We start from the raw sequence: 27,453 nt of genomic DNA on the forward strand, positions 1-27,453 counted from the left end.
AGTTTATGTTATCAAATTAAAATTCTTTCAATTAAACTAATATTTCAATGAAAAAAAATGCATTTGTTTTTCATTGAAAGATAGAAACATTTCTGAATTTTTCTTCAATCACAAGTTAAAAAGAAGAAAAAATATAGTCTGTAAGCAAATATAATTTTTAGTTTCATCATTTGAATTATTGTAAATTATGCACAAGAGAAATGTATCGTATTTTGTTACCATAAATGTAAATTCTAAAAGTTGTTTTGTTTATTTAGGGAATTGGTGAATCTGGAATTACAGAATGAAATTCATGATGCTGCCCTTGAATGCATTGAGGAACAGTCAATTCGTTTGACAAGTGAAATCACCGAAGCAGATGCGCAAAAGGAAATTCTGCAAAAGAATCATGAACAAATCAAAACTTTTGAGTCTGTGGTGGTAAGTCATTCTTTGAACTCCTATTATGACCTGCCTCTGTAGATTGATGAAAATCAACTGGCAAGACAAGATACCAGACACATGTTTTAGCCCAGTTAAGCCCACCCTCATCACGCACCATGCTGCAGCATTGTCAGGTTTGTGGGGCAGGTCATATTTGCTGCATGTCGGGTTGAAGACTTCCAAAACAGCATGATGAGATGGCCAACCATAGAAGGGTAGTGGAAACTGTTCAAGGACAGCTTGAAGGTGTCCCTCAAACAGTTTGGTTTGTATTCCGACTTGTGGGAAAACCGAGCCCAAAACAAATGTTCATGACATACTACAAGCCACGAAGAGGGCACATTTGTTGAATCTGCATGCATTGAAAAATTCTAGAGGGAATTTACTGTTAGAAAAGACAGAACAGTCAGCACCTCTGCTAAAGAATCATCTTGTAGGTGCCTGATATGCAGGAAATACTTCTGAGCTCAAATTGGACTAACAAGCCATCTTTAAACCCACAGAACAACTGCATCACAATCATCTTCATAAGTGATGGATGAACATCATCATAACTATTAAAAACTATTGTCATAAACTAGTGTACATCAAAAATGACAACATACTTTTCTCATTACTTATCAATTGGAACACAAAAAAGAGAAGGTTCTCGTGCCATTGCAAGAGTTGGGAGTGGATAGAGTAATTTCATGAAACCTTTGCCATTACTAACCAGTAGTGTTACCACTGTCAACAAGAACAAGACTAGTATGTGTACACAATGTAATAATGTATGAAAATGAAACCTGTACAGTGAAAGTTGAGGACATGCGTTGCATGAAGAGAAATGATATGAGTATATGATGGATATGAAATATAAATGTTAAAAACTGGCTTAGATCTGATGACCTTAGAGAAAGATTAAATCTGGACAGTATGAGGAGATGTATGCAGACCCCATCAAAAGAATGGACAAGAATTCTTGGGTTAGTAGATGTAGAGCAATTGAGATGGCATCATCAATTGGCAGAGTATGTTCAAGAAAAAGATGGGAAGAATTAATTCAGATGGATTTGAGAGTTTGAAAGTCCATTTCTAAAAGTCGTCAAACACATGTCGGCATGTAAAACAGACGTTTCAGCGAATGTGATGATCATCAGCAACACTTTAACGAAAGCTTTTCTAATTAAATTCACTTGAAATGTGTACACAATGTAATAATGTATGAAAATGAAACCTGTACAGTGAAAGTTGAGGACATGCGTTGCATGAAGAGAAATGATATGAGTATATGATGGATATGAAATATAAATGTTAAAAACTGGCTTAGATCTGATGACCTTAGAGACTTGTCTTATTTACATTACAAACAATACACGCACTTGAATTCTCTTAAATGTCTACAGAATAATCTCCCTTGGAATATCTATTTATATGTAAATATTGAAAAGGACAAAACATTTTATTTTTCACTAATGTGTTACCATATATCAACACTTAGGGATATGGTTTAGTGAACTGAATAGATTGACAGTTGAATGATGCTGAATAATATGAGAAGATTGGAAATCTCTGCATACCACCCATTCAAAACAAGTCAAATTAAAAAAACAGCAACTCTTTCCCCTTTGTCAAAAAATATTACTCGTGTAAAAGGCAAAACCGGAGCTGTCAAAATAAACTCATGAGCCGTTTTCTACCCTCCAGCTATGATATGAGCTTTAATTTATTATGAAGACAACATAAAGGAAGTCTCATTTTAACATTTAATGAACAACTTTATTTGTCATCTTTGTTAGTAGCGTGTGTATGAGAGAAACGAGTTAGTAGGTGGAAGTGTAAAGATAGATTTAATATATTGCCGGTTAAAGGAGAAAGAAAGAACAAAGTCTTCAGTGTATTTACGTGTTGTAGTGAGTGTTGGTGTATCGATGAGAGCAGTTCTGTAGCATGATAAAGAAAGTTTGTGTTGGTACCGCACGTGGAAATAAGTGGGAGTTAGAAGAGAGCCATGTTGGTTATTATACTCACTCTGGCCCTATGTTAATAACGTTGTATGCATATGTATGTATGTATGTATATATTAATATGTTAATAAAGTTATATGTATATTAATTAATATGTTAATAATGTTATATATATTAATAAGTTAATAACTTTATGCACATATGTATGTGTGTGTGTATATATATATATATCTATAAAAGTGAACGTGTCTGTCTGTCTGTGTGTCTGTCTGTCTGTGTACATTTCCCTACGCATTAACTCTGTCAATTTTTATTCTATAGACTCGAAATTTGAAATACTGGGTACTGAGATTTGGGAAAATCGATGTGACAGGTGTCAGCCAGAAATTTGGCTGTTAAGGGGTCAAATTTCAACGATTTGACCTTTAAGAACTCTACCAAACTCCTCCGACAATTTTGGGTCTAGACACTTGAAATTTTAGATATAGGTTCCTTGAACCTGGATCTAACTTAATAAAGTGATTTGAGCCCGAAACAATAAATTTTAAGGGGTCATAATAGGGGTCAAGTTTTAAAAAATTAACCATTTTTTTTGTTTTTTTGCTTTTTTTGCACAGCATACACCTCCAAACACCCGAGCAACGCCGGGCACCCCTGCTAGTATATATATAATTATAAGTGTGTACTCATGTGCAGGTAACCTACATTTAAAATTTCTAGTGTTTAGACCAAAAATTGGCAGAGGAGTTTGGTAAAGTTTTCAAAGCTCAAATTGTTGAACTTTGACTCCCTGGACAGTCAAATTTCTGGCCAAAAACCGATTAAAAAGATTTTCCCAAATATCACTAACTTTTTTCAAATCTCACTTTTTTCAAATCTCGAGTCTTTAGAATAAAAATTGACAGAGTAGTTTGCTAGGGAAATGTACACACACACACACACACACACACAAACAATGTAACTTTAATAGATATAATAGATAGATTAATTCACTAAATGATTTGCTACTAATTTACTATTATTTTTAAATCCAAACTTATTTACTATTAATTCACTAATAATCTCAACCCAAAATTATTTGCTATTAATTTACTATTTTTTCAAATCCAAGCTTATTTACTAATAATTCACTATTAATCTCAAACCCAAAATTATTTGCTATTAATTTACTATTGTTTTCAAATCCAAACTTATTTACTAATAATTCACTATTAGTCTTAAAACCCCAAATTATTTGCTACTTATTTACTATTACTCTAAACTCCAAACTTAATTACTTTTAATTCACTATTAATCTCAAACCTAAAATTATTTGCTATTAATTTACTATTGTTTTCAAATCCAAACTTAATTACTCTTAATTCACTATTAATCTCAAACCCAAAATTATTTGCTATTAATTCACTATTACTCTCAACACCAAACTTATTTACTACTACCTGGTTTTGCTCAACCCCTTCGTATCGTTCATAACTTGCCTTATGTGTGAATATATTTTTATATAAAATTTCAAATGTTTAGACCCCAAATTGTCTTAGTAATTTTGTAGAGACAGAGGAGGTAAATCTTTGAAAACTTTGACCCCCTTAACATTTATTGTTTTAGTTTCAAATCAAAATAAAATGTTTGACCCATGTCCAAGCTACCTACATTTAAAATTTCAAGTGTTTAGACCCAAAATTGGTGGAGGAGTTTGGTAGAATCTGCAATGGTCAACTCTGTAAACTTTGACCTTTTGGCAGTCAAATTTTCACTCAAAAACTGATGAGAAAGCTTGCTACATGTCTGAATACCCTTTATGTAAAATTTCAAACGTTTAGACCCAAAATTCGCTTAATAGTTTGCTAGAGATCGCAAAGGTCAAATCTATTGAACTTTGACCTCTTGGTAGCCAACTTTTTCGCTAAAAACCAATTAGAAAGCTTTCCCTATGTCTGAATACACATTTTGTAAAATTTCAATTGTTTAGACAAAAATTTGGCTGAGTAATTTTGTAGAGACCAATTTTTTAAACTTTGACCCCAATTATGACCCTCTTAATATTTATTGTTTTGGGCTCAAATAAAATTATAAAGTTAGATCCATGTCCAAGTAACCTATATCTAAAATTTCAAGTGTTTAGATCCAAAATTGACGGAGTTTGGTAGAGTTCTCAAAGGTCAAATCGTTGAACTTTGACCCCTTAATAGCCAAATTTCTGGCCGAAAATGGATTACAAAGATTTTCCCAAATCTCCATACTCTGTATATCAAATTTTGAGTCTGTAGAGTGAACATTGACAGAGTTATTGTGTAGGGAAATGTACACAGACAGACATTTTCACTTTTATAGATCTATAGATTTTTATTTTTACATCGTTTTTCAGCACAGAAAAAATGAGAAAATCAAATCTCTTCGAAAGACCTACTTTCAGATGCAAAAGCAGTTGGAAAATTCCCACAAGCAAGTAAGACTCAAATTCGCACAAATTTTGCCACTAAATTATTTATAATTTCTCTTGTAAAAGAGTTTGTTTTTTGTCTTAGAAAACAAACTTCACACTTTTTAAGACATTTAAAATAATGTTATACATTTTATTTTACAAAAACAAGATATTAAATATGAAAAAAATTATTTCTGATACTTTTTTTTAAATATTAGGTTTCATAACATGCAATAGTTACAATTAAATTTAATCCTATATGTTTTATGAATATGAAAAGTTTTAACTTTAAATGAGATTTTTCAAATATTCAATTGTATCAGATGGTAAGCCTACCTGTTTCAGGTTCTTTGGGAGTCACCACTTAGTTAACATGTAGTAGCGTTTGTCAAGTTCTCGTCTGTCAAATAGAACATATTATTTATTGATTATTTACAAAAATACACTTACAAAACAATTTACTCTATAAATCAGTCATATAGAAATTGTACATTTACTTTGTAAGTATTTGAAGATTTTAAGAACTTGAAACATAAAAACCTTCACTAAAACAACTGGATTCAGCATTGACTACTTGAGAAAAAAATGATCGGTAAAAACAGGTATATGGGTAACAGATGAGATGGTTTCATGCTGAGAATATTTTTTGTTTTTGTTTTTCAGATCTTTGATTATGCAAGAAGGTCTCTGTCCTCACATTACCCAAACACGCAACGTCTTGTAGAGAAACTGAGCCATTTTGTTGCTGCAGAAAGTGAGCGTTTCAGCCTGATTTCTTTGCCACACATGATGATGGTCGACAATGAAGAGTAAGTAAAAAGTCTACAGTAAATGATGAGATCTCTGTCGTAAACAGAATGCAATAAAAAAAAATGTATGTAGGTAATAAAGTGTTTCATGCTGTATTTTGGGAAGTAATGATAAAGATTATTTCATGATAAACCATTTCAAGTTAACATTTGTAGATAAACATGTTACAAATGAGTAAATATGTTATCACAATCAAAGTTTTTACAAGATGGCGTCATATTTAAACTGGAAGGTTCTTGTATTGCTCACAGTCATGATTGTTTTCAGTATTGCACAAACAAACAAAAAATATTGAAACATTTTTATTTTTCCCTATTACTGCATAATACTAAATTGATTTTAACTCTAAAACACGTGCATCAAATCTGTTGCCAGGGACGCTGGGAAAATGGTGGGATCCTTCTACCGCTCCAGAAGATATCTCACTACTGATACAATTCTCTATCTTTATAAAAGCCAAGTACGTGCAAGGATGGAGTACTGCTGCCACATCTGGGCAGGAGCTGCTAAAAACAGCCTATCCTGCCTTGACAGTACAAAATAGGTTTAGTGGGGGGTGCCTTTTTCTCTTCCCTGCAACCTCTATCCCACAGAAGAGACGTTGCAAGCCTGTCTTTGTTTTATCATTATTTCCATGGCAGGTGTTCGTCTGAGCTCCAATCCTTCGCCAATCTTTCACGAGAAACACCCGTCTGGGTGAAAATACTGTCAATAATTTTCCCCACTCTTTATCTGTGCCTAATTCTAAACGTAGATTCCATGAGCAAAGCTTCTTTCTTAGAACTGCACACCAGTGGAACTCTCTGCCGCTTGCCTGTTTCCACCTGACTACAACTTGGACGTCTTCAAGTCCAACATAAACAAACTCCTGACAAACCGCCCCCTTAAGTAAGACACTCTATCAAAACCGCTAATACTTATGCTTACTACAATACTATCTCATTGATTACTGTGCACGCAATAACCCTTATCCCTGAGTGGCCTTCGGGCCTTGATAAGTGGTGATCCCCATGTAAAAAAAAAAAAAAAAAAAAATCGTTCATTATGTCAGAACCTTAAAAATATATATTATTGCCTATACATTATTTTTATTTGAATTTTGGAAAAAAACTGTTTAGGACATAGATTTCATCATTTATTCATTCGTCTTGATTTTCTGGGGAAATAATGATGTAATCATTGTGCATAGTGCTCATGTGCACTACAGCTTGTTAATAAAAGTGCATGTATAGTGTATGTTGGATGACGTGCAAATGAGTTGTGATATACATGGGCACATATGTATCGCGATATCAGTTGTCATTTGAGTAAATTTCAGAAAGCATGGGAGTTTTGAAAGATGTTGTGTCTCGGCAGCCAACGACTTATGCATCAGCTATTGTGAGCATGAAAAAAAGTATTTCTGAATGTCAGAGGGTTTATGCTGCTTTTTTAAAATCTTTCGACTTGGTTTTCATCTAAGTCAGATTATTATAACTCCTCATAATCAATTTTACATGCTGGCATGTGTTGGATGGCTTTTAGAAATAGACTTCCATATCAACATATCTCCAACCAGATCTTTAGTTATCCCACTTCCTAACCCATGGTCTATCATTAATAAAATTGTGACCGCTTCTTGTATGTGTCATGACTAAATGACTTGCTTACCTATTTTTCATTTACTAATAATCGATTATTCATTGAAATTAAAGAGCTATAACAAAGTACTAAAACAAACTGTTTTGAAAGTGATTTTACAAAGAATAATTTACCATAGTGAAATGAGGTCAGGAAGAAAGTTCACTATGATATGAGAAAGAGAACAAATGCTTAATTAGTATTCTCTCTCTTTTCTTCTTGCACTCCAGATAATAAATGGCCAGTTTCTCCCATCTCTGCATTAACCACATAGTCAGTAGCACTCCTCTCCCCCCCCCCAACTTTTCTAGCAGACCACTTGTTGATTTGCTACTTGTGACTCTTAGCTTCTCATGTTTTATAAAGTGTGCATATATTTATTTTATATATATTTCTATATAAAGGATTTACTCCTAAACTAATCAACTAATCATCATGAATTTTTGAACACCATTGCAAGATGGAAGAAGTGATAATGTGAACTAGTTTAGTTTTACGTCCAATTTTTGTAAGATTTTAACAATAGAACATCATTTAATGAACATTCGTCAAATTTCAGTTTTCTTCGTAATATTTAAAAGGTCTGGGGGCGGGGACATAATATGGGGACAACTTTCCATTTGAAAATTCCGATTAGCATTAAATTTGATCCATATTTATGAGTCCTTAATTAAAATAAGATTCCCTGTATGTCAGTCATGCGACAGTGATGTTGTTCGGACCCACCCATGTCTTTGTTTTTGATCAAATGATGGGATAGAGGTTTTATTCGTGTGAGAAACCTACTTGGACGTCATTAAAGAGATTTATATATAGTTATTTTATTTACCTTCATTCCACAAAGTCAGACACATGGTGAAGTTTGGGTTTGATGACAATGTTTCTGTGAGACGAAGTGGATTCAAACTTGGAACTCCACATTAACCATTTAGCCCCCCCTCATCACCCCCTACCACAAGATTTACATATAATTATATACTTGACTGATAGAGATAAGTATTGACTACCCTTATGCTAAATTATTGTATCACTCGCTCTACCCCCACTCCATTTGTGTTTGGGATGAGTACCTACTTTCTGTGTCCGTTCATTTTCAAGCCTAGCTAGAACAAGAGACCACAAACACTTTTTAGGGAAATTTTGTCAGATCTTAACTTTAATTTTACATTGGGGTTATATTTTAATCGTGGATCCATTAATCACTCCACAAGTTCTATCGCTTATTCAGATTAATCTGATATTTTTAGGCCATCATTATATAACAATGATAATGTGTAGGTTAAGAATTTTTAGATTTTGTTATTTATTTTATTTTATGTATTTTTATTTTGTAGAGGTGAAAAAGTTCCCCTGATGGATCTTTCAATAAACCAATTAAAGCCTGACCTCGACACAACGGCCCAAAAGGCCCTGTACAGTATTATGGCTCATTTACAAATTCCAGTTTTCATGGTAATATTTTAAAATATAATATTTTGTTGCCTTTATATTTGTTGCATATATTGATATTTGGCCATTGCTTGCAAAGATGATCATGAAATTATTTTGTGGATTTCAGAATGGCTCATCAGTCCGATTCAAGCTTTGAAATATCTCCTGCATGTGGGGCATCTCTGAGATGAATCTGTAACAGGGTTGCTGACTGTTCTGTCTTTTCCAATACTATGTTTCTTCTCGCATTTTCCAATGCATGTAGATTCAGGAATTGTAGTCCATTTGTGGCTCACAATACACCAGGAACATTTGTCTTGGGCTAGTTTTTCTCACAAATTGAAATACAAACCAAAATGTTTGAGGGAGACCTTTACCTTGAACTGTTTCCGCTGCCTTCCTACTGTTCTTTTTCCTTTCGACAGCTCACCATAAAGGAACTGTTTTGGGAATCTTGCATCTGACATGCGCTGTATATGACCTACCCAACAAATCTGATACTGCTTCAGCATGGTGTGTGTTGAGGGCAGGCTTGACTGAGCTAAAACCTCTGTCTCGTATCTTGTCTTGCCACTTAATTTTCAACAGTCTGCAGAGGCAGATCATGTGGAAATGGCTCAGTTTCTTAGCATACCAGGTATATACAGTCCTAATTTTGCAAGTATACATGAGGATGGTAAGAATAACAGCTCTGTATATTTGAAGTTTGGTCTGTAGCCTAATTCCTCTGCACCCCCACAGTGAATCGATGTCCAAAGACAGTTCTAACCTTTACTATCCTGCAGTCAATTTTATCTGTGTACTGCCCTTGACAGTACACTGCCCAAGTAAGTCAACTTGTTCAGTTTTTAGGTTGGTTCAACGAATTGAGATTAGGAGTAGGCTGATACATTACTTCAGTTTTCTTTGTTATTTGTCATCCCAAAGTTGTTACACATTAAAGGCACAATCATTAGCAAACAGAAGATCTTTATGATAGTACTAAGTCGTTTTGGATCGAATGATTTCCTGTATGCCCAGTAATCAATACTTTATTACTTTTATCATGTTTTTTAAGTACTCATTCCTCTCCATATAGGGCAAAAGAATCATTGGACTCGGTATTCGCAGAATAAACTTATTTCTTTTTATTTACTCCTTTTCATAAAGTATCTTGCAGAGATGCAATGGTGTAGTATATCTGAGTTCATTAAAGGTTTCAGATCTTTCAACAACTGTGAACTATCTAGGTAAGGGTGACTTGAGTTTCATGCCTGTCAAACCTAATCTTTCTGACCCTGCTAACTCGCTGATGAGAAATCAAAATATGCTTACATAACTTTCTATTTCTAAAACTACCTATATAGCAATTAAGCTGGGGTTCCCAATACTACAATATTGTATGTACCTGTTATGGAATGAAGTTCTCTGAAAAAATAATTCACTAAATTTGGTCAAGTAGTTTTTTTTTTTTTTTTTTTTTTTTTACAGAGTAAAATCAAATGTTAATGAGATTGATCTATTGTCGCCATTTGGCTGTTTATGGACTCGAGGAGGATGCCTTTTAAACGAAAAATTGATGAATAAAGGACAAAATGAAAAAGGATTACAAAAAGATACAGAAACTCTGTGAAATAAATGAAAAAAAAAAAAATATATATATATAAAAAGTATTTTTTTCTGCCCATGTTTCCAAATAATTCTGTCAAATTTTGACAAACTTTAGTCGGTGATTGCAGTTATCTCCCCCTGGTACTTCCTTCTAAGCGGAAAAAAAAAGATGGCCGCTACCCAATCAATCTAATTAAAATTTTATTTTTCTCGGTAAAAAAAAAAACTGCTTGATCAAATGTTTTTTTTTTTTTCATGAAAGCTTTATTCCATAACGAGTACGTACAATATAATTTCTTTCAATATTTTCATTTTTTTAATGTCTTGATTAAACTGTACAAGTACCAAAAAAAAACATTACCTGTTTTATTTTTTAAATAAAGGTTATTCAGCACCAGTTCAAAGTGAGTTTTGCTTAAAAATCCAATTTTTAATGGTTTTTTTTTTGTTTTTCAATAAAAGACAATATGTAAATTTATTCATTATAGTTACTTGTTCTCACAAGGAAATACTAAGTAGCATATTTTTGCAAAATATTGTATAAATATTTTTCTTGATAATGGCTATAAAGTGATAGAAGCTAGGTAAAGATGGAAATTGATATACCCAAGTTTGAACACTGCTCAAAGAGCACAGACGATTTTATTAAGTATAAGGAAATATATTCTTAGTTTCTTTTTTCTTTTGTGTTTTTCAGGCTCCTGAATATATTCTTGCTGAATGTTCCAAATTGAAGGCTGACATCGGCCAAGCTGAAAGCTCTCAGCAACTCACTGTGATTGCAGCTGAATCTCCAACTATTAAGACTGCTGACTTAGAAGCAATTCAACACATACAAGGTAATTAGGCTGATTATTTTAGTGCAATATTTGTAAGACCAAATCTCAGTCCCCATATGAAGTACATCTTTCTGTAGGGTTCTTTTCCATTCATTTAAGAACAGAATTAGTGAATACAAAAAACATGTCTTTTATCAAATAAAATCTGGTTGTTGATGAGTGACAGTGATAGGATTTATGACTGTGAGAGAACAGCTCTTCCTTCCCCCTTCTGAAATGTTTTTTAGACAGATTTTTTTTTTTTTACTTCTAATTTCATGACTTAGAATAAATTAAAGATTTTTATATGCACAAATAACTAAGTAAAACTATATATTTTTTAGGCTATTAATAAAACTTTTGGTTCTTGTCTAGAATTCTTCCTATCTTTAAAAACAAACAAAGAAAAATCTTTATGATGTATGTGCCTGTGATGATGCCAAAATATCATATTGTAAAAATCATATAAATTAAGTAGTTTTATTTTTTATAAAGAAAATCATTTTTAAGCAATTAATGGGAATTCATAGACATTACAATATAAATCTTGCAAGTTTTGAATTGTTGGGTTATCTCTCATTTGTTGACACAGTCACTTTTTCTGTATTCATAAAAAATGATTTTTTTTTTTTTTTTTTTTAAATAAAAATAAAATTATATGATCAATTTACATAATTTTTAGAATATGATATTTTCGTTTTGTCATGGGTGCGTACATCATACCCATTTTTTTATTTTTGTTTTTATATGAAGGAATTTTGGATAAGAACCAAACTTGTTGTGAATAAAACACATTTTTTATATATAAAATCAAAGTTACACATGTGTGTATATATTGTTTTGTTTTGTTCATAATTCAACCAGAAATAACAATTTTTGAATTAAAAAAAAATAAATAAATAAAAGTGTTACGGCAAAATATGTCCTTTTGGTCGTCATCCATTCTGGGGTGCTACAAATCTATTTGATCCTAATAGAAGATAGAATAAAAAGAATTGAAGAACCAAGGAATTATTGATTTCCACAGAATCTATATTTAAAAATAAAATAATTGAAAGAAATTTGATCCATCATAAATTACCAACAAAATAAAGGTAGGATTCTGAGTTGAACAGCTCAAACTCTATATTTCAACCCAGTGTTTCAACTGCCAGAAATGTGGACATCATGAAGATATCCATAGAAGGACCCATGGTTGTTGTGATCCTAATCACTCGAGAAATCAATGTACCCACAAAATAAAATATACAAGCTAGCAGAAAAACCACACAGACAGCGCACAAATGTTCATATCATTAAAAAAAAAAGAAAAGAAATACTGGAAAAAAGCATTCCCTTCCCCAAAAGATGAGTAAACAAATATCTGAGAAAGAAAATTTATGTAAATACCAAGCAAAACCACTGCCATCTAATGTCAATCGCCTTTACACATATAAAATGTTCACAGAGAAACTCATCAAAAAAGCTTTTAAGCAATATTATGGCAAATTGTGTCCTTTGGGTCATTGACCATTCTAGGGTTTCTCAAATTCATTTGATCCCATTTGGGTTGGTGAGTGGTTTTTGTGACCGCAAGATCAGCGACCATCAAAAATCTACAAAACTGTTATGAGACTCATCATATTATACAGCTTTGAGTATTTACTGATAACAAGAAAGGCAGATCAAAGATTCACTGTTATGGAAGTAAAATGCTCCACTGCTTGTCTGGAATTACAGTTTGACCATATCGATAATGAAGATATCTGAAAATCTTACAGCATTGCACCAGTTATGGGCAGGATGAGGAAATGACAGGCGGCACAGGGGAGGGCAACACCAGGCGACGTCTTCATCTGATCAAATCAAAAGGGTTGACATCAGTCGTTGCATTCGATTCTATCACTTCTTATGCACTTAAGTCAGATCTTCCTCAATCTACCACGCTCACTAGTGAATAAGATATCCAGATGCATTATGCAGTTGATGCAAGAGATGGCGTACTGTATATTGCTGCACTATGCATAATCTTACTAATACCAAATTTCTGTGGAAGCGCAGTTGTTGGGATCCTTTTTTCAATTTGCAGCTGCATATCCACCTGATAATGGTATGATGATTTAAGTATTTGAGGTGCGTATCTCACTATCGTGCAAAATGCGCAGGCTTAAATGACTTTGACCCAAATTTTGAAAGGTGTGTGCCTAAATGGAATAATTGGCAGCAGCTTCCTGAATCTTCCAAAAGCAATATAACATACAAATAAAACAAACGCAATTTGAAAATTACCCTAAAAAAATCTGGTCCTGGGTTTGACTTTAAAGGGCATCCAGTCGTGAGGCCCAATTTGGAGATTGTGGAGTTGCCCCTTAGTTATTATGGCTCCCAGATTCTGGTATGGTAATATCTGTTGGGACATCTAGATCAGGCTGTCTGAAGATACTGCTTCCTGAACAAAAAATGCCAAACATTGATTTTATTGTTTTTGTTCCCTTTTCTCAATCATGTTCTACAAAGTAAAAAAAAACAACTTTTTTCTACAAAACAGTCAAACTAAACACTATTGAATAAATATTTGGAGATATAAAGAACTTGAAGCATAAAATCTTTTCAGTGATGCAGAAGCAAAATGTCAGATAACAATTCTTTTTTTATAACAAATATAAATAAATCAGTCAATATTTCATTAAGCAATATGTTTTTTATAAAACTAAAAACGACTTCAGAACAATGAAACACATATTTTATTATTTTATGTAAAAAATAATTAAGTATAATTTGAATATTTTATTTGACTCTGTTGCCGATTTCAAGTTGCTTATTCCTCTGCATCACCAACTTTTCCAAAATTATTAGATTTGGCATTAAATAACCCAAAACGGATTGATATACCATTAAAACAAAACCAACTAACCCAAAACAATCAAATCTTATTTCAATAACTTGCATTCACTAATTAAAAACTTGCATTCACTAATTAAAAAAGCAGTTCATCTTGAAAATTTGTTTCATGTATCGAATAAAAAATCTTTGAAAAAACAAAGAAAATAGTAAAAGAAAAAAATATATGAAAATCAATCTATTATCCAAAAAAATGGCATATTGATCAAACTAAAAAAAAAAAAAAACACATATGGAATTCCCTTCCTGTTCCTTGTTTTTCTAACAATACCAACATGCAGAAATTTGACATCTTACTGCCCAACTTCCCCCCTAGATTGCCACCTTATAAATCTGGCCCTTTATATTTTGGTGGAAATATGCCTCGTTTGGAATATAAAAGTTGTTGTTTTTTAATAGCCATATTGGAAATGGAAAACCATAAAAACTTAAATTGAAATGTACAAAAATGTCAAATACAAAAACGAAAAAGATAAAAATGCACCTTTCCCCCTCCAAAAAAAATAAAAATGAAAAGACAAATAAGCTATATGTAAGCACAAACCCATTGTCCAATAAACGTCAAATATTTATGAACACAACAACTTTAATGAACATGCAAACAACCAATATGCATAACGCAGTTCTAATACAATGGAACAGCAGACTAATTTGAGTCAATTTACAAAGAATTGAAACAATAGTTGATAACTTAATTTTGAATTATTGTTTATCATCTATTTTATTGTCTTATTTCCCTTGGTCAGTGGTCAGATGCCTTCTGACAGTTTGTAATGCTGGTTTAGCAATCTTGAGAATTGATTCCATTCAGATTTCATTATTTAAGATCCTTGTTGATGATTTGTATCCATACTTTCTTGGGATGTCCTACTCCCCTCCTGCCTTCCACCTCAAGATCTCTGCATTTCAAGGAATTTTTCTCAAAAGATTACAATCAACTTAACATCAGAAAACAAACAAAAAAGTACAGGTTCATGCATGACAATGGATACAGATATTCTCTCTTCTTTCATTATTCGTCCTCTCCTCTTCCCTTTCCTCCTTTTCTTCCTTCTCCTCCTTTCTCTTCCTACTTTCCTCCTTCTTTTCGTTCATTTCTCTTCCTACTTTTTCTGTTTTTTCCCCTCTTCTTATGTTGAAAAATGGTCATGGTAAGGTTAATAGTCCAACAAAATATCCCATGCAAATAATGCTAACTTCTCATCCTAAATTTCTCTTTCAGATTTAATCAAAGAGCTCAATCTCAGTGAAGAGACTGACTTGAAAGAATGTGATGTGAAATTACAAGAAGAATTGAAAAAAGCACAAACTGATTTGGCAAATTGTGGCTTGCTGAAACACCGACTTGAGGAATGGTAATTATTACATCACTTTCCAATTCAACATGGAAATTCCTTAATTTTATTTCTCTCTTGCAGTTCTTCTATAAGAAAATTAAATGGAACCTATATAGATTCTTGTTTGAATATATATATATATATATATAAATATAATGTTAGTGATGGGACGATTCCAATATTTTTCCCAATTTCGATACTTTATAAATCTCTTAATATTTAACTATATAATTCTTATTTTTCCTGATTACCATAAAAACACACGTTAAATGTACATATATTTTCTTAAATGTAAAAACACATTTGTGGGGATGATCTATACATTTTAGCTTTACTGGTTGTTTAAAATCAATAAATATTTATTATTTTAGCATTACTATCAGCAGTGGACGGTTTTGTTTTAAACAAAATCAAATCAAAAAAGATAAAGGAATTGTTTTTGGCATCTGAAAATAAGTACACATTTTTCTGATACCACAAAAAGTTCCAATTTTCTCGATTCCAATTAATTGTCCCAGCACTAACATAGATATTTTTTTTCATTTTCCATATACATATGTATATATCAATGCACACAGGAATATAGATCTGGAGAATAGGGTAGGTGCAAAAGCAGTCCAAGTGCGAATTTTGTAATTTTGTCATGAGTTCAGTTGGCATGTGACACGGTTCATTGTCTTATTACTTTTTCATTTGTGGTCATTTTCTTAGCAATTTCTTAGAAACGCACTTATAATGCTATGTAATATTCACTATTCATGGTCCTTAATACCTTGCGCATCCGAAAATTTACTTAACAATTATCAAGCCATTGCTTTGCTTGAATGGTATTTTTTTCCATCAGAAAGTAATGCTTTATTAACACACAAAATTCAGGATTTTCCCATGAAGAATTTGCAGCACTAGTTTCACTTAAATGACTAATTTTTAATTTAATTATCTGATTGGGTTCAAATTTGCCATCTGAAGGTTAGTACTTTATAAAAACCATATAGATGTTTTACTAGTGGTGATATCTGTCGGACCCAGGACTTATTGTGTGTTGTGTTATTAATAAATGCTTTCTCATAAAAATTGTTGCTCTATTATGAAAAGCAATTAGTAATAAAAATGCGATGGTGTATACTCAGCTTGTTGGCAACAAAGACCCAACAGGACTCGGCTTTATAAGAAAAATAAAATACATTTCTTAATTAGATGCAATTTCACATTTATGATGTTTTTTTATGATTTTGTAGTCGATTGTCTTCAATTTAAGGTTAGGTAAAGAGGGTGAGAAGAAAGTTAAGTATCAATGGCTAGGTAGTTCTATCACTTTTTGTATCTTGGTGGAGTTTTTGTGTTTCTATTCTTATAAAACAAGATGTCGTATAATTTTGGATGTCTCCTAACGTGTTGTTCATCCAAATTTAAGTTATCTCTCCTGGAATATTACTTTACTGAATCTTCGATTTGCTTCTCAACACACTTGACTTTTTATTAACCCTTTGTGGACTGGTAGGGTCCCTAAAGACCCCAGTAAGTCATGTTTTGTTTACTGAGAAAAATACCCATATTCACTGAATTTAATCATTAGTTGTTTATGGATATTCACAACTATTAATGATTTCGGATAATTAATTTCAATGAAATTACAACCAAAAAATATACCTCTCAAGTCCTTAGAAACCCCACTGTGTCTCTGTGTATTCATTTCTATTTTGTTTTCTAGAAACTTTGTTTTCCAAAGATTGCTCATCAAATTCAATTGATATGTAATTTGGTTTGTGTCAAAGAAAACAAAAATTAATAAGTGTCTTTGTTTTAACATTTACTTATTTATAGTTATTAACACTTGCTTCATCGTAATTTTTTTTAAATAAAGACACTTTTCAATATTTTTACATTTTGTACATGCATATTAGAAAAAATGTTACAATAAAAACAAAAGCAGTATAGAATTTCATCACAAAATGCCTGAAAAATACAGATGTATTCATATATTATGCATTTATCTGTCTCGAAAGAATGGAGTCCATGTGGATCCCATTGGTTTTCTAGGTAATTTTGAACACCCAGTCCGGAAGATTTAAAAGTTTTTAACCATTCAGATAAACCTAGTCTGGCAAAAAAACTAATGTTTTACAGATACCAAACTTCCATTATCATAAAATTATGTTGAACTACTGTACATAACCTAGTGTCGCCCGGGATGCACTGAAGTTTTTTTATTTGCATATTTTAAGGTAGAAAACTGGTTCTTCATTAGTGTAGCAAAATTAAAAATCAAAATATCGAATTTCAAGTGAAATCAATGCTCTCTACTGAATTGTCATGTCGCAGTAATGAACTTATCCCAAAATTACAAAAACCAATAAGGCACAAACTTAAATATTAATGAAAACAATTTTTGAAAATAATTAGTGAAAATTAAGTTTTGCTAAATTGTCCAAAGATTTTCAGTTTTTCGAAAAGATTTAACTCCCTTTTGTTACAATTCAAACTCTGTTTTATTTTATTTTATTTTTTTATTTATTTTTTGCAAAACTCAATTTTCACTAATTGTCTTTTAAAACTATTTTCATTAATAATTAATTTTCTACCTTATTGTTTTCATAATTTTGAGATATGTTCATTACTGTGACATGACACTTCAGTAGTGTCATGTCAGGAATCAGAAAAACCTGTGTCTATTTTCTGATGCCCAAACTTTCCTTTATCTTTTTTATTTGATTTTGTTTAAAACAAACTTTTCTACTGCTAGTAGTAATAATAAAATATTTATTTTAAACTACCAGTAACTAGTAGTAATAATTAAATATTTATTTTAAACTACCAGTAACTAGTAATAATAAAATATTTATTTTAAACTACCAGTAACTTGTAGTAATAATTAAATATTTATTTTAAACTACCAGTAACTAGTAGTAATAAAATATTTATTTTAAACTACCAGTAACTAGTAGTAATAAAATATTTATTTTAAACTACCAGTAACTTGTAGTAATAATTAAATATTTATTTTAAACTACCAGTAACTTGTAGTAATAATTAAATATTTATTTTAAACTACCAGTAACTAGTAGTAATAAAATATTTATTTTAAACTACCAGTAACTTGTAGTAATAATTAAATATTTATTTTAAACTACCAGTAACTAGTAATAATAAAATATTTATTTTAAACTACCAGTAACTTGTAGTAATAATTAAATATTTATTTTAAACTACCAGTAACTAGTAGTAATAATAAAATATTTATTTTAAACTACCAGTAACTAGTAGTAATAAAATATTTATTTTTAACTACCAGTAACTAGTAGTAATAATAAAATGTTTATTTTAAACTACCAGTAACTAGCAGTAATAATAAAATGTTTATTTTAAACTACCAGTAACTAGTAGTAATAATAAAATATTTATTTTAAACTACCAGTAACTAGTAGTAATAATAAAATATTTATTTTTAACTAACAGTAACTAGTAGTAATAATAAAATATTTATTTTAAACTACCAGTAAAGCTAAAATCAAGAGCTCACACGTACACCTGTTACGTTGCGCAAGGACCTCAGGTTGGGAACGGTCGTAGTTAGTAAGTTCCCCGCTGCAACAAAACCTAGCAGCCGACTTTTATTGATCGTCTAGTTTGTTTAGGACTTTGGGTGCCATAGTAACGGCCAAGACAGCAGTTATTTCCCCCTTGACCGTGCATTTTTTTTCTTGTCGTCAGCTGTCAACCGCTTGTCATAACAACGTTGCCGGCTGAAAGAAAATTAACATGCACACAAAAATCAGACGTAACTCAGCACTCCAATTAAGACGTAAGACACGCTGGCTTTTTGTATAAAAATATATTTTGTGTTAGAAATATTTTTCTCGTTCTGTACATAGAGATTTTTAACAGTTCACAATTTAACGGTGCGGCTTACTTTTCTGTTTCAGGGATGGAGAGGGGGGGAAACGTTATGCTCTCGACAACGCACGTCTCATCTATCGGCGTCTCTCTCTCCTTCTCTCCGTCTGCTGGACTCCAAAAATCACCTCTTTATATTGGCATGAGTTTTTTTGCTTGGTAATTTTCCACGCCACTGGTCGATCAACTCTGTTATCGATAATGGATCACGCATTTCCTGGTCACGTTTCTCAGTTTTCGTTGTACACATGCATTGCTGCATCTGACCCAGAGACATCGTAACCCATTTCTCTTTAGCTGACCGACTATTGAATTTATTTATACACGTACGTCGCCAAACTCATGCTAGCTTCATATGACATTCCGTTCTTACATTGCAGTGCAAGGAATGTCACGTTTCAGCCAAAAATGCGTCTCCCCCACAACCTTCACTTTTGTAAACAAAAACATTGTCGTCCGATTTCTCTGTTTACGATGTAATTATTTTTGCCGCTTCGACTGGTGGACAATCGATATTCGATGGCCACCTTTCAAATCTTTTATCTTTTTTTTTAAAGAAGATAGGATGGTCCCAGCCATCCATTACATAACACACCCACCACAAGTGTGTTTTTACGTTTGAGAAAATATTTGCACATTTCACCTGTTTTTATAGTAATCGGGGGGGGGGGTTAACAATTTTATAATTAGATGTTTAGAGATTTATAAAGAATAGGGATCGATAATTGTATTGGAATCGGAATTTTAGTAGAGAATCGGTAATTGTATCAGAATTGGGAAAAATATTGGAATCTTCCCATCAATAGTAAATACCATTGGTTTCACTAAAAATGTAATACTTTTCAAATTTTGCTACAATAACGAAGAAGAATCAGAAAACTATTATATTCTTCAGTGTTTATTTATTTTGAGATCAAAGTGAAATATGGCAATTAAAAATAAAACTTCTTAATATATTTATCAGTGAAAAATATTAGTGTATGTACCCAAAATTATTGAACATTATTGAGTAGAACTTTAATAAAAAATTAATTTTACTATTTGGAATCCATGAACTCCAAATGACAAGCCAATGTGTGGTTTTTATTTTAAAAGAAGGGAGAAAAATTTCTATAACACACTTATATGAGATGAATGCTGTTTGGAGTTTACGGAGTTTAATTATAATTCTACTCGTTTATTTTCTGTGATTTTTTTTTATGTACACTAATATTTTTCATTGCTAAATATATTCATGTTTTCCTGTTATTTTGAATTGCCATGTTTCACTTGTGCATCAATAAAAAACATGTATTCTTCAATCAAAGCGAGTTATCCCTTGTCGATTTTTATTTTTATATGATTACTTAAAAATGTTCCATATTAGCAGTTGTTTGGAGTGGACTAAATAATTCTTTTGTAGCTAAGTACGTTATTATATTGCCAATAACAAATGAAAATTGGCTATTAAGAAACAAAGTTTGATTTGTCAGTATATATGTTATTTGGGTCTGATTTTGAAAATCCGACAAGATAACTTTATATGTTATATCTAACATATTAAAAATTTGCACTTAATTTTATATTCATAATCTCTCTCTCTTTCTCTTTTCACAGGGAACATCAACCTGCCCAATATTGTGTACCTTGGATTAAGGTAAATGACTTGACCTTTGACCAGTGGAAAGAAAGATGGACAGTTGCTTCAACTCAACTCCGTAAAATCCAGGCTGATGTCAAATGAAACATTAAATTTTTGCAATCTTGATTTTTCATGCACAAAGAAAAATAAACTTAAGGAATTCTTTTATTATAAATTGTTTGTAATGCTCTTTTATTTTATTATTTTTTTTTTAAATAAAACACCATAAAATTATGCTGTGAAATATCAAAAATTTGTTCAATAAAAACAAAATATTAAGAATTATGGTTTTTACTCTTGATAGATTGTAAAATCATAGAACAGTGTTTATATTGAAAATCGATAAATACTGCATGTTTATTATAAAACGTGTTTTGAAACTTAGCTGATCACACTACTAACTCATACCAGAAAAGATGGTTGGTTGGTTGTTTTTAGAAATACATTTCAATAAACCCTGTGTGTCGCTATATTGCAGGTCATTATTTTTTTAATTTTGAAATTGCTATGAAATGCAGAGAAGTGAAATTTGGTACATTGGAAGAGCATAACAAGGTGCCTTATTTCCTTGATTTTTGTGGAATTTGAAGAAATATTTTGAAAATTATGCTAATTTTTCTATTTATTAATTAGTGAATTTCTACCAGATTTGGCATTTTGTAACTGACTGATGACTGATCATTCTCTGAAAATTATCACTCTCCAAATGAAAAAAAAGAAATATATAATGGAAGGATTTCAAAATTTTTCCTGATTCCAATTCTTTATAAATCTTTAAATATTTAACAATAAAGTTATTTATTCCCGATTACCATAAAAGCACATGTTGAATGTGCAGATATTTTCTTAAACATAAAAATAGATTTGTGGGGAAGTGATCTCTAGATTTTAGTTTTACTGATAATTTAAAATCAATAAATATTTATTATTCTATCATTATTATCATATTAGCAGTGGAAGATTTTGCTTTAAACAAAATCAAATAAAAAAGGCAATTAAAAGAATCGATTTTGGCATCAGAAAATAGGCATACATTTTTCCGATTTGGATACCCCCCAAAAGTTCTGATTTTTCCAATTCATTGTCCCAACAATCATATCTATAAAAGTGAAAGTGTCTGTCTGTCTGTCTCTGCCTGTGTACATTTACCTGTGCAATAACTGTCAATGTTCAGTCTACAGACTCAAAATTTGATATACAGGGTATTGAGATTTGGGAAAATTTTTGTAATCCATTTTCATCCAGAAATTTGGCTGTTAAGGGGTCAAAGTTCAACGATTTGACCTTTGAGAACTCTACCAAACTCCTCTGCTAATTTTGGGTATAAATACTTGAAATTTTAGATATAGGTTCCTTGGACATGGATCTAACTTAATAACTTGATTTGAGCCCAAAGCAATAAATGTTAAGGGGTCATAATAGGGGTCAAATTTAAAAAAAAATTGACCTCTACGGTCTCTACTAAATTACAATTTCTGGTCTAAACATTTGAAATTGTACATAAAGGGTATTCAGAGATAGGGCAAGCTTTTTAATTGGTTTGAGTCAAAAATTTGAGCTACCAATATATAAATGTATGTATGTTTGCATGTTTGCTTAAAACTTTTGATAGAGATGACGGATTTTCACAAGATCAGTATCATTTTGAAGCTCGACCCTTCAGACGAAAAATTGGCTAAAAACATTAATTTCTTCACCCTCAACTGGGCACTTTTCTACAGGGACGGGTCGCTTTTTTCGCTAATATTTTCGAAAGTCATCCCCTCTTTTCGATTGTCTAGCCTTAATTTAAACCTATGTCACTTCCGGTTTGACGGTGGTCGTAACAGCAAAGACGTCACATTTTTTTCTCGTTCTTTTCCTCCTTCGCGATACGGGTTCGAGCCTGCCTTCCTACTACCACTTTTTTTTTTTTTTTTTTTTTTTTTTTTTTTTTGCTCAACACACACACCTCCGGGCATCCATGCTAGTTAAAAATACTTCTGAGAAAAAACGATGTGAATGGAGTTGTGAATGATGAGCAACAATGAATTCATGAATGCCTTCAGGGAGAGATTGATGGAGAGTCATAGCTGTCAGTGTCTGTACCAGGCAGAACATAATTGAATGAATGAACCTTCAATCATCAGGTTTATCTTGTCAAACTCAGGAATCTGTACTAAATTTCAAATGAAACCCTTTATTTAATCCAAGAGAGTAGCATGCTCTTGGGTAGAAGTCTTAAGTAATTTGCAATTATGTTAGTATCAACCGTATCAAGGATTCAATCTTCAACTTTCATACTTTATCTGCTATGCCAAAGGTGTGTACAGATTCCCAAATTCAACAGAAAAATTCACTAGATTCAACAAGATATACTTAAAGGAATGTCATGGTTACATTGATTGAAATGTGAGAATATCACTCAAGATGAGAACAATAGTTAGACTGAATAATACAAATTATCAATCCTCATCTGAAAAATTCGGAAACATTTGATTTTTTTTATGTTGTGTGTTTGGTTGAAATGTTTGAGAATAGGTTGTATTTTGATAACTTGTAAATTTGTGGCTATTAAATGTAAGCTGAATTTTGTTGACATAAATTATAAATTTTGTACAAAAGATGCTTTTTTTTTTTTTTTTTTTGTTGAACTGAAGGGAAATTTGTCATTAAATGTTGACAAACTTAATATTTCTTTATTCTCTCTCTCTCACACACACACACGCATATAAAACAAGAAAAATTGAATGATGAAAATAAAAATTGAATAAATTACAGTATTTATCAATCCATCAAATATTCAAACAAAGAATCAAAATGAAGAATAATCCTTAATCCATGGATTTTCAAAGATATACACTTTTTATCAGAGAATAAACATTAATAAAAAAAAATATTAAAATAAAATCTTTTTGTGAACTAAAAATAATTTTCAATTGAATAAAAGATTAAAAAATTAATCAATTAACTAATTACCTAGTCAATCAATTAATTAAACTTAATATGTAAAGCCTGAAAGGGAGAATATGGAATCCAGTTATGGGCAGGTTATCTCAATATTCCATAAAAAATCTTTCACTTAGTGATAAAAGCACCAAAACTGGCACAAATGCCGTTCAGAACATACATTTTAAGAAAAGAACGTTAGCCATCAGAAAATTCAAGATGGCTGCCAGTTTTCAAGAGGGCTGCAGAAGCAAACCTAACAATTTTCAATTTTGGTGCTTGTATCATCAAGTGAAAGATTGTTTCAGCAATCTGCCCCACTAAGTTGTAAATGGATTATAATGCGATCTAAAAAAAAAAATCAGTTAAATTTGTAAAATAAAACAATCAATGAAGGTCCACAATGAAGAAATGTAATCTGACATGTGAATGAATTATTGTAAAGACCAACAATTAAATTGTACTCCATAAAGTCAAAAATGAATCATTTGCAATCCAAGGTGTTATATAGTTATAGTGAAATCCAAAAAAGTTAGTTAAAAATAAATTGAAAATTAAAAATACATGAAGGACTTATTTTGGAATATATTCTCTCTAAAGAACTATTTTGTATTTGGGATCAACTTGAGTTTCATGCAAGCTTATTTCAGCTTATTTATTGTGCGATTTTTGTTTTTTTATATATATATATATATATATATATATATATATATATATATATATATAGTTTTTTACATAGCCAACATTTTTTCGCTTTTTTTTTTTTTTTTTTTTTTTTTGGCAATTTATAACTACAATAAATTGCAGTTTCACTTAATGCCTTAACTAGCAAATTCTAGCATTGCTACGAATATAATTTGCTGATTTCTTTATGTCCTCTGAGAAGAATAACAATAGCATTCTTTGAAACTGCAGAATAAGGACTTTGTAAATTGTTTTTTGAAGTATTCAGTCGAACAATAAATTTTGATTGTAAAGTTCAACTTAGTTTTAATTTTCTTTCTCTTATATATATATATATATATATATATACTAGCAGGGGTGCCCGGCGTTGCTCGGGTGTTTGGAGGTGTATGCTGTGCAAAAAAAGAAAAAAAAATGGTTAATTTTTTTAAACTTTGACCCCTATTATGACCCCTTAAAATTTATTGTTTCGGGCTCAAATCACTTTATTAAGTTAGATCCAGGTTCAAGGAACCTATATCTAAAATTTCAAGTGTCTAGACCCAAAATTGTCAGAGGAGTTTGGTAGAGTTCTTAAAGGTCAAATCATTGAAATTTGACCCCTTAACAGCCAAATTTCTGGCTGACACCCGTCACATCGATTTTCCAAAATCTCAGTACCCAGTATTTCAAATTTCGAGTCTATAGACTAAAAATTGACAGAGTTATTGCGTAGGGAAATGTACACACACACACACACAGACAGACAGACACGTTCACTTTTATAGATATATATATATGCTGATAGATGAATGAAAAATGTGGACTAAACAATACAATAGAATTTTAATATTTCATATTTAATATCAAAGGATTTTCTCAGAAATAAATCATGTTTAATGTCTGTTTTAAATATTAACGTATATTAGAGAGTTTGTAGAAATTGATTGTCAAACTAACTTGTCTCTAGCCAGCTTTTCTCTCAATTCCTTATCATTTCTTTACGTTTTTTTTTTTTTTTGGCCTTCTTCTGTTGAACTGAAGTTGCTACCGCACCTCTTCTACATCTAATAACCCAATAACTTCCATATCTTCTATCAATGTGACTATATCATTAAAATCTTTTCTGCACACTCTATCCTAGTAAGATTTAATCTTCCTCTGAGGTCATCAAATCTAAGCCTGTCTTTAACAGTCACATTGCACATCCATTGTGTCATTCTCATATCATTTCTATCTATGCAAAACATGTTCTATATTCTGACTGGCCAGGTTTCACTTCCATAAATGATCACTCTGTACACATATCAATAGATTCTTACCTTAGTCGACTGTGGTAACGCTCTGCTGGTTAGTAATGGCAGAATTTAATCTATCCATTTCTAACTCTTGCAATCACACTAGTACTCCAATATGCTCCAATGATATCACCAAAATAACAAAATTTCTCAACAGCTCTGCCATCCAGACATACTTTCTCCACATCTGCGTTCTCATCCGTCTCCAGAGTCTTACATTTCTTGCACACAAATTGGTTATCAAGCTATCAATCATCTCATCATACTTATTGCGTATCCAACAGTTACAAATGCCACAAAAAAATAGCGTTGCACCTTTTTACTGAGTAGGGGAACTTTCTTCGTTCTCTGGGCTTTTCAACACTCCAAATACTGATCATCATTTTCGTCTTGGTAACAATCACTCGCAGACTTCAATAGCATTCCTCCAAATCTTTAACTTAGCATTTAGACTTTTCATTGTTTCACAAGCAAATACTAAATCCACAATATACAGCATCTCTTCCGGACAACCTGTATTAAACTCTTTAGACAATACTTCAAAGACACAAATGAAAAGCAACAGACTTAGTACATAACTCTGATATACTTTTACTCTATCATTTAAGCTGTCAGTAAATATGCTGTTAATTCTAACACAACTTTGAGCATTTCCATACATTGCTTGAATAATCTTTACCAACCATTCATTGGTTCCCAGTTCATGCAAAGTCCACCAGGCAATCTCTTTTGGTACTCTGTCAAAAGCTTTCTCTGGATCTACAAAAGCAAAATAAAAAAAAGTTTATATTAAGGTACTTTGCTTACATTTATCTCAGGTAAATATAGCGCTAGTAACACTTTGCCCAGGCATAAAATCAAACTGCATTTTAATTGTGCTTATCTGACTTTTTATTTGCTACTCAGTTATTTTCTCAATCATTTTCAGAACCTGTAATTACCTCTATCAAGTGTTACCTCTTTACTCATGTAACAATTTACAATTGTACTAAGTTTCAAATCTTTCGGTATTACCTCTTTTTTTTATGGCCTGATTTGTAAAACCTGTGACTATCTCAATGCCTGTTTCATCTGTAGCCTCTTTTCTGGGTAGTTGTACAAAATTAAACCATGGTTACTGTTTGATAACAAAAATTTGGTCGATTAAGACGTATAGGCAACCCAGTTGAAAATCGCTTACTAATGTACAATTGTCCCACCTGCTTACCAAACTGGACTTCCTGTTTTAGTTTAAATTCGTTGGCAGCGATGTTTAAGTGTGTTTTATTTACACAAAAAGTATTTTTGCTTAAAAATATTTCAATAAAAAAGAAATATTCACTCACAAAAAGTATTTCAATAAAAACGAAATATTCGCACACACACACACACACACACACACACACAATAAAATAAATAAATTATCATATAACACCCTTTGCACAGTTTCTCCCTTCGAAAAAAAAATGAAATTTTACATTATGAAGGTGGTTACTAGGGCTATGACAACAGCACATTCTTATCATTGTTTTGACTCTTGAATGTATATCCCACACAGTTAATCAACCAAGAAGCACATCACTGTATAAAAGCATATTAATGGATACACACTCAAGAGTCAAAGCAATAAAAAGAATATGCTGTTGTCATAGCTCTAGTGATTACATAGGAATGTGGAATTTTTATATTACTTTTGCACATGTGCAAACTTATTCATAAATTCAAGTGGTTTAATTTTGATTCTAGCTGATGACACACAAGTCATTTTTTTTTTTAGTATTATATATTAGGTA

The 27,453-nt window shown here is 31.5% G+C and overlaps 2 protein-coding genes across 2 annotated transcripts in view; one reads left to right on the top strand and one right to left on the bottom strand.

Moving 5' to 3' along the window:
• The window catches only part of LOC145277769 (uncharacterized), a 60,425-nt gene extending 39,351 nt beyond the window's left edge, over positions 1 to 21,074 (top strand). Inside the window, exons 12-18 of the mRNA XM_080129514.1 lie at positions 258 to 420; positions 4,735 to 4,815; positions 5,455 to 5,600; positions 8,556 to 8,673; positions 10,940 to 11,081; positions 15,163 to 15,295; positions 20,768 to 21,074. Of these exons, the coding sequence (XP_079985640.1) occupies positions 258 to 420; positions 4,735 to 4,815; positions 5,455 to 5,600; positions 8,556 to 8,673; positions 10,940 to 11,081; positions 15,163 to 15,295; positions 20,768 to 20,894 (910 nt within the window). The 3' untranslated portion in view covers positions 20,895 to 21,074. The remainder of the gene's footprint in view (positions 1 to 257; positions 421 to 4,734; positions 4,816 to 5,454; positions 5,601 to 8,555; positions 8,674 to 10,939; positions 11,082 to 15,162; positions 15,296 to 20,767) is intronic.
• Positions 21,075 to 26,081: 5,007 nt separating this feature from the next.
• On the bottom strand, positions 26,082 to 26,650 carry LOC145278198 (uncharacterized). Its single transcript, XM_080130484.1, has 2 exons — positions 26,623 to 26,650; positions 26,082 to 26,440 (listed from the first exon to the last, which is right to left on the bottom strand). The coding sequence occupies exons 1-2, from the start codon at positions 26,648 to 26,650 to the stop codon at positions 26,082 to 26,084; spliced, it is 387 nt and encodes a 128-aa protein (XP_079986610.1).
• Between the last annotated feature and the right edge of the window lie 803 nt (positions 26,651 to 27,453).

The sequence above is a fragment of the Euprymna scolopes genome, chromosome 6 (genome assembly GCF_053919585.1).
Source record: "Euprymna scolopes isolate OS-2025 chromosome 6, ASM5391958v1, whole genome shotgun sequence".
Taxonomy (NCBI): domain Eukaryota; kingdom Metazoa; phylum Mollusca; class Cephalopoda; order Sepiida; family Sepiolidae; genus Euprymna; species Euprymna scolopes.

Bases quoted from the DNA above. Each gene is read 5' to 3' on its own strand.
- LOC145278198 (XM_080130484.1), bottom strand. From the start codon at position 26,650: ATGAGTAAAGAGGTAACACTTGATAGAG. The intron at 26,441-26,622 runs GTAATTACAGGT...TTGCTTTTGTAG, and splicing joins AGAGGTAACACTTGATAGAG to ATCCAGAGAAAGCTTTTGAC.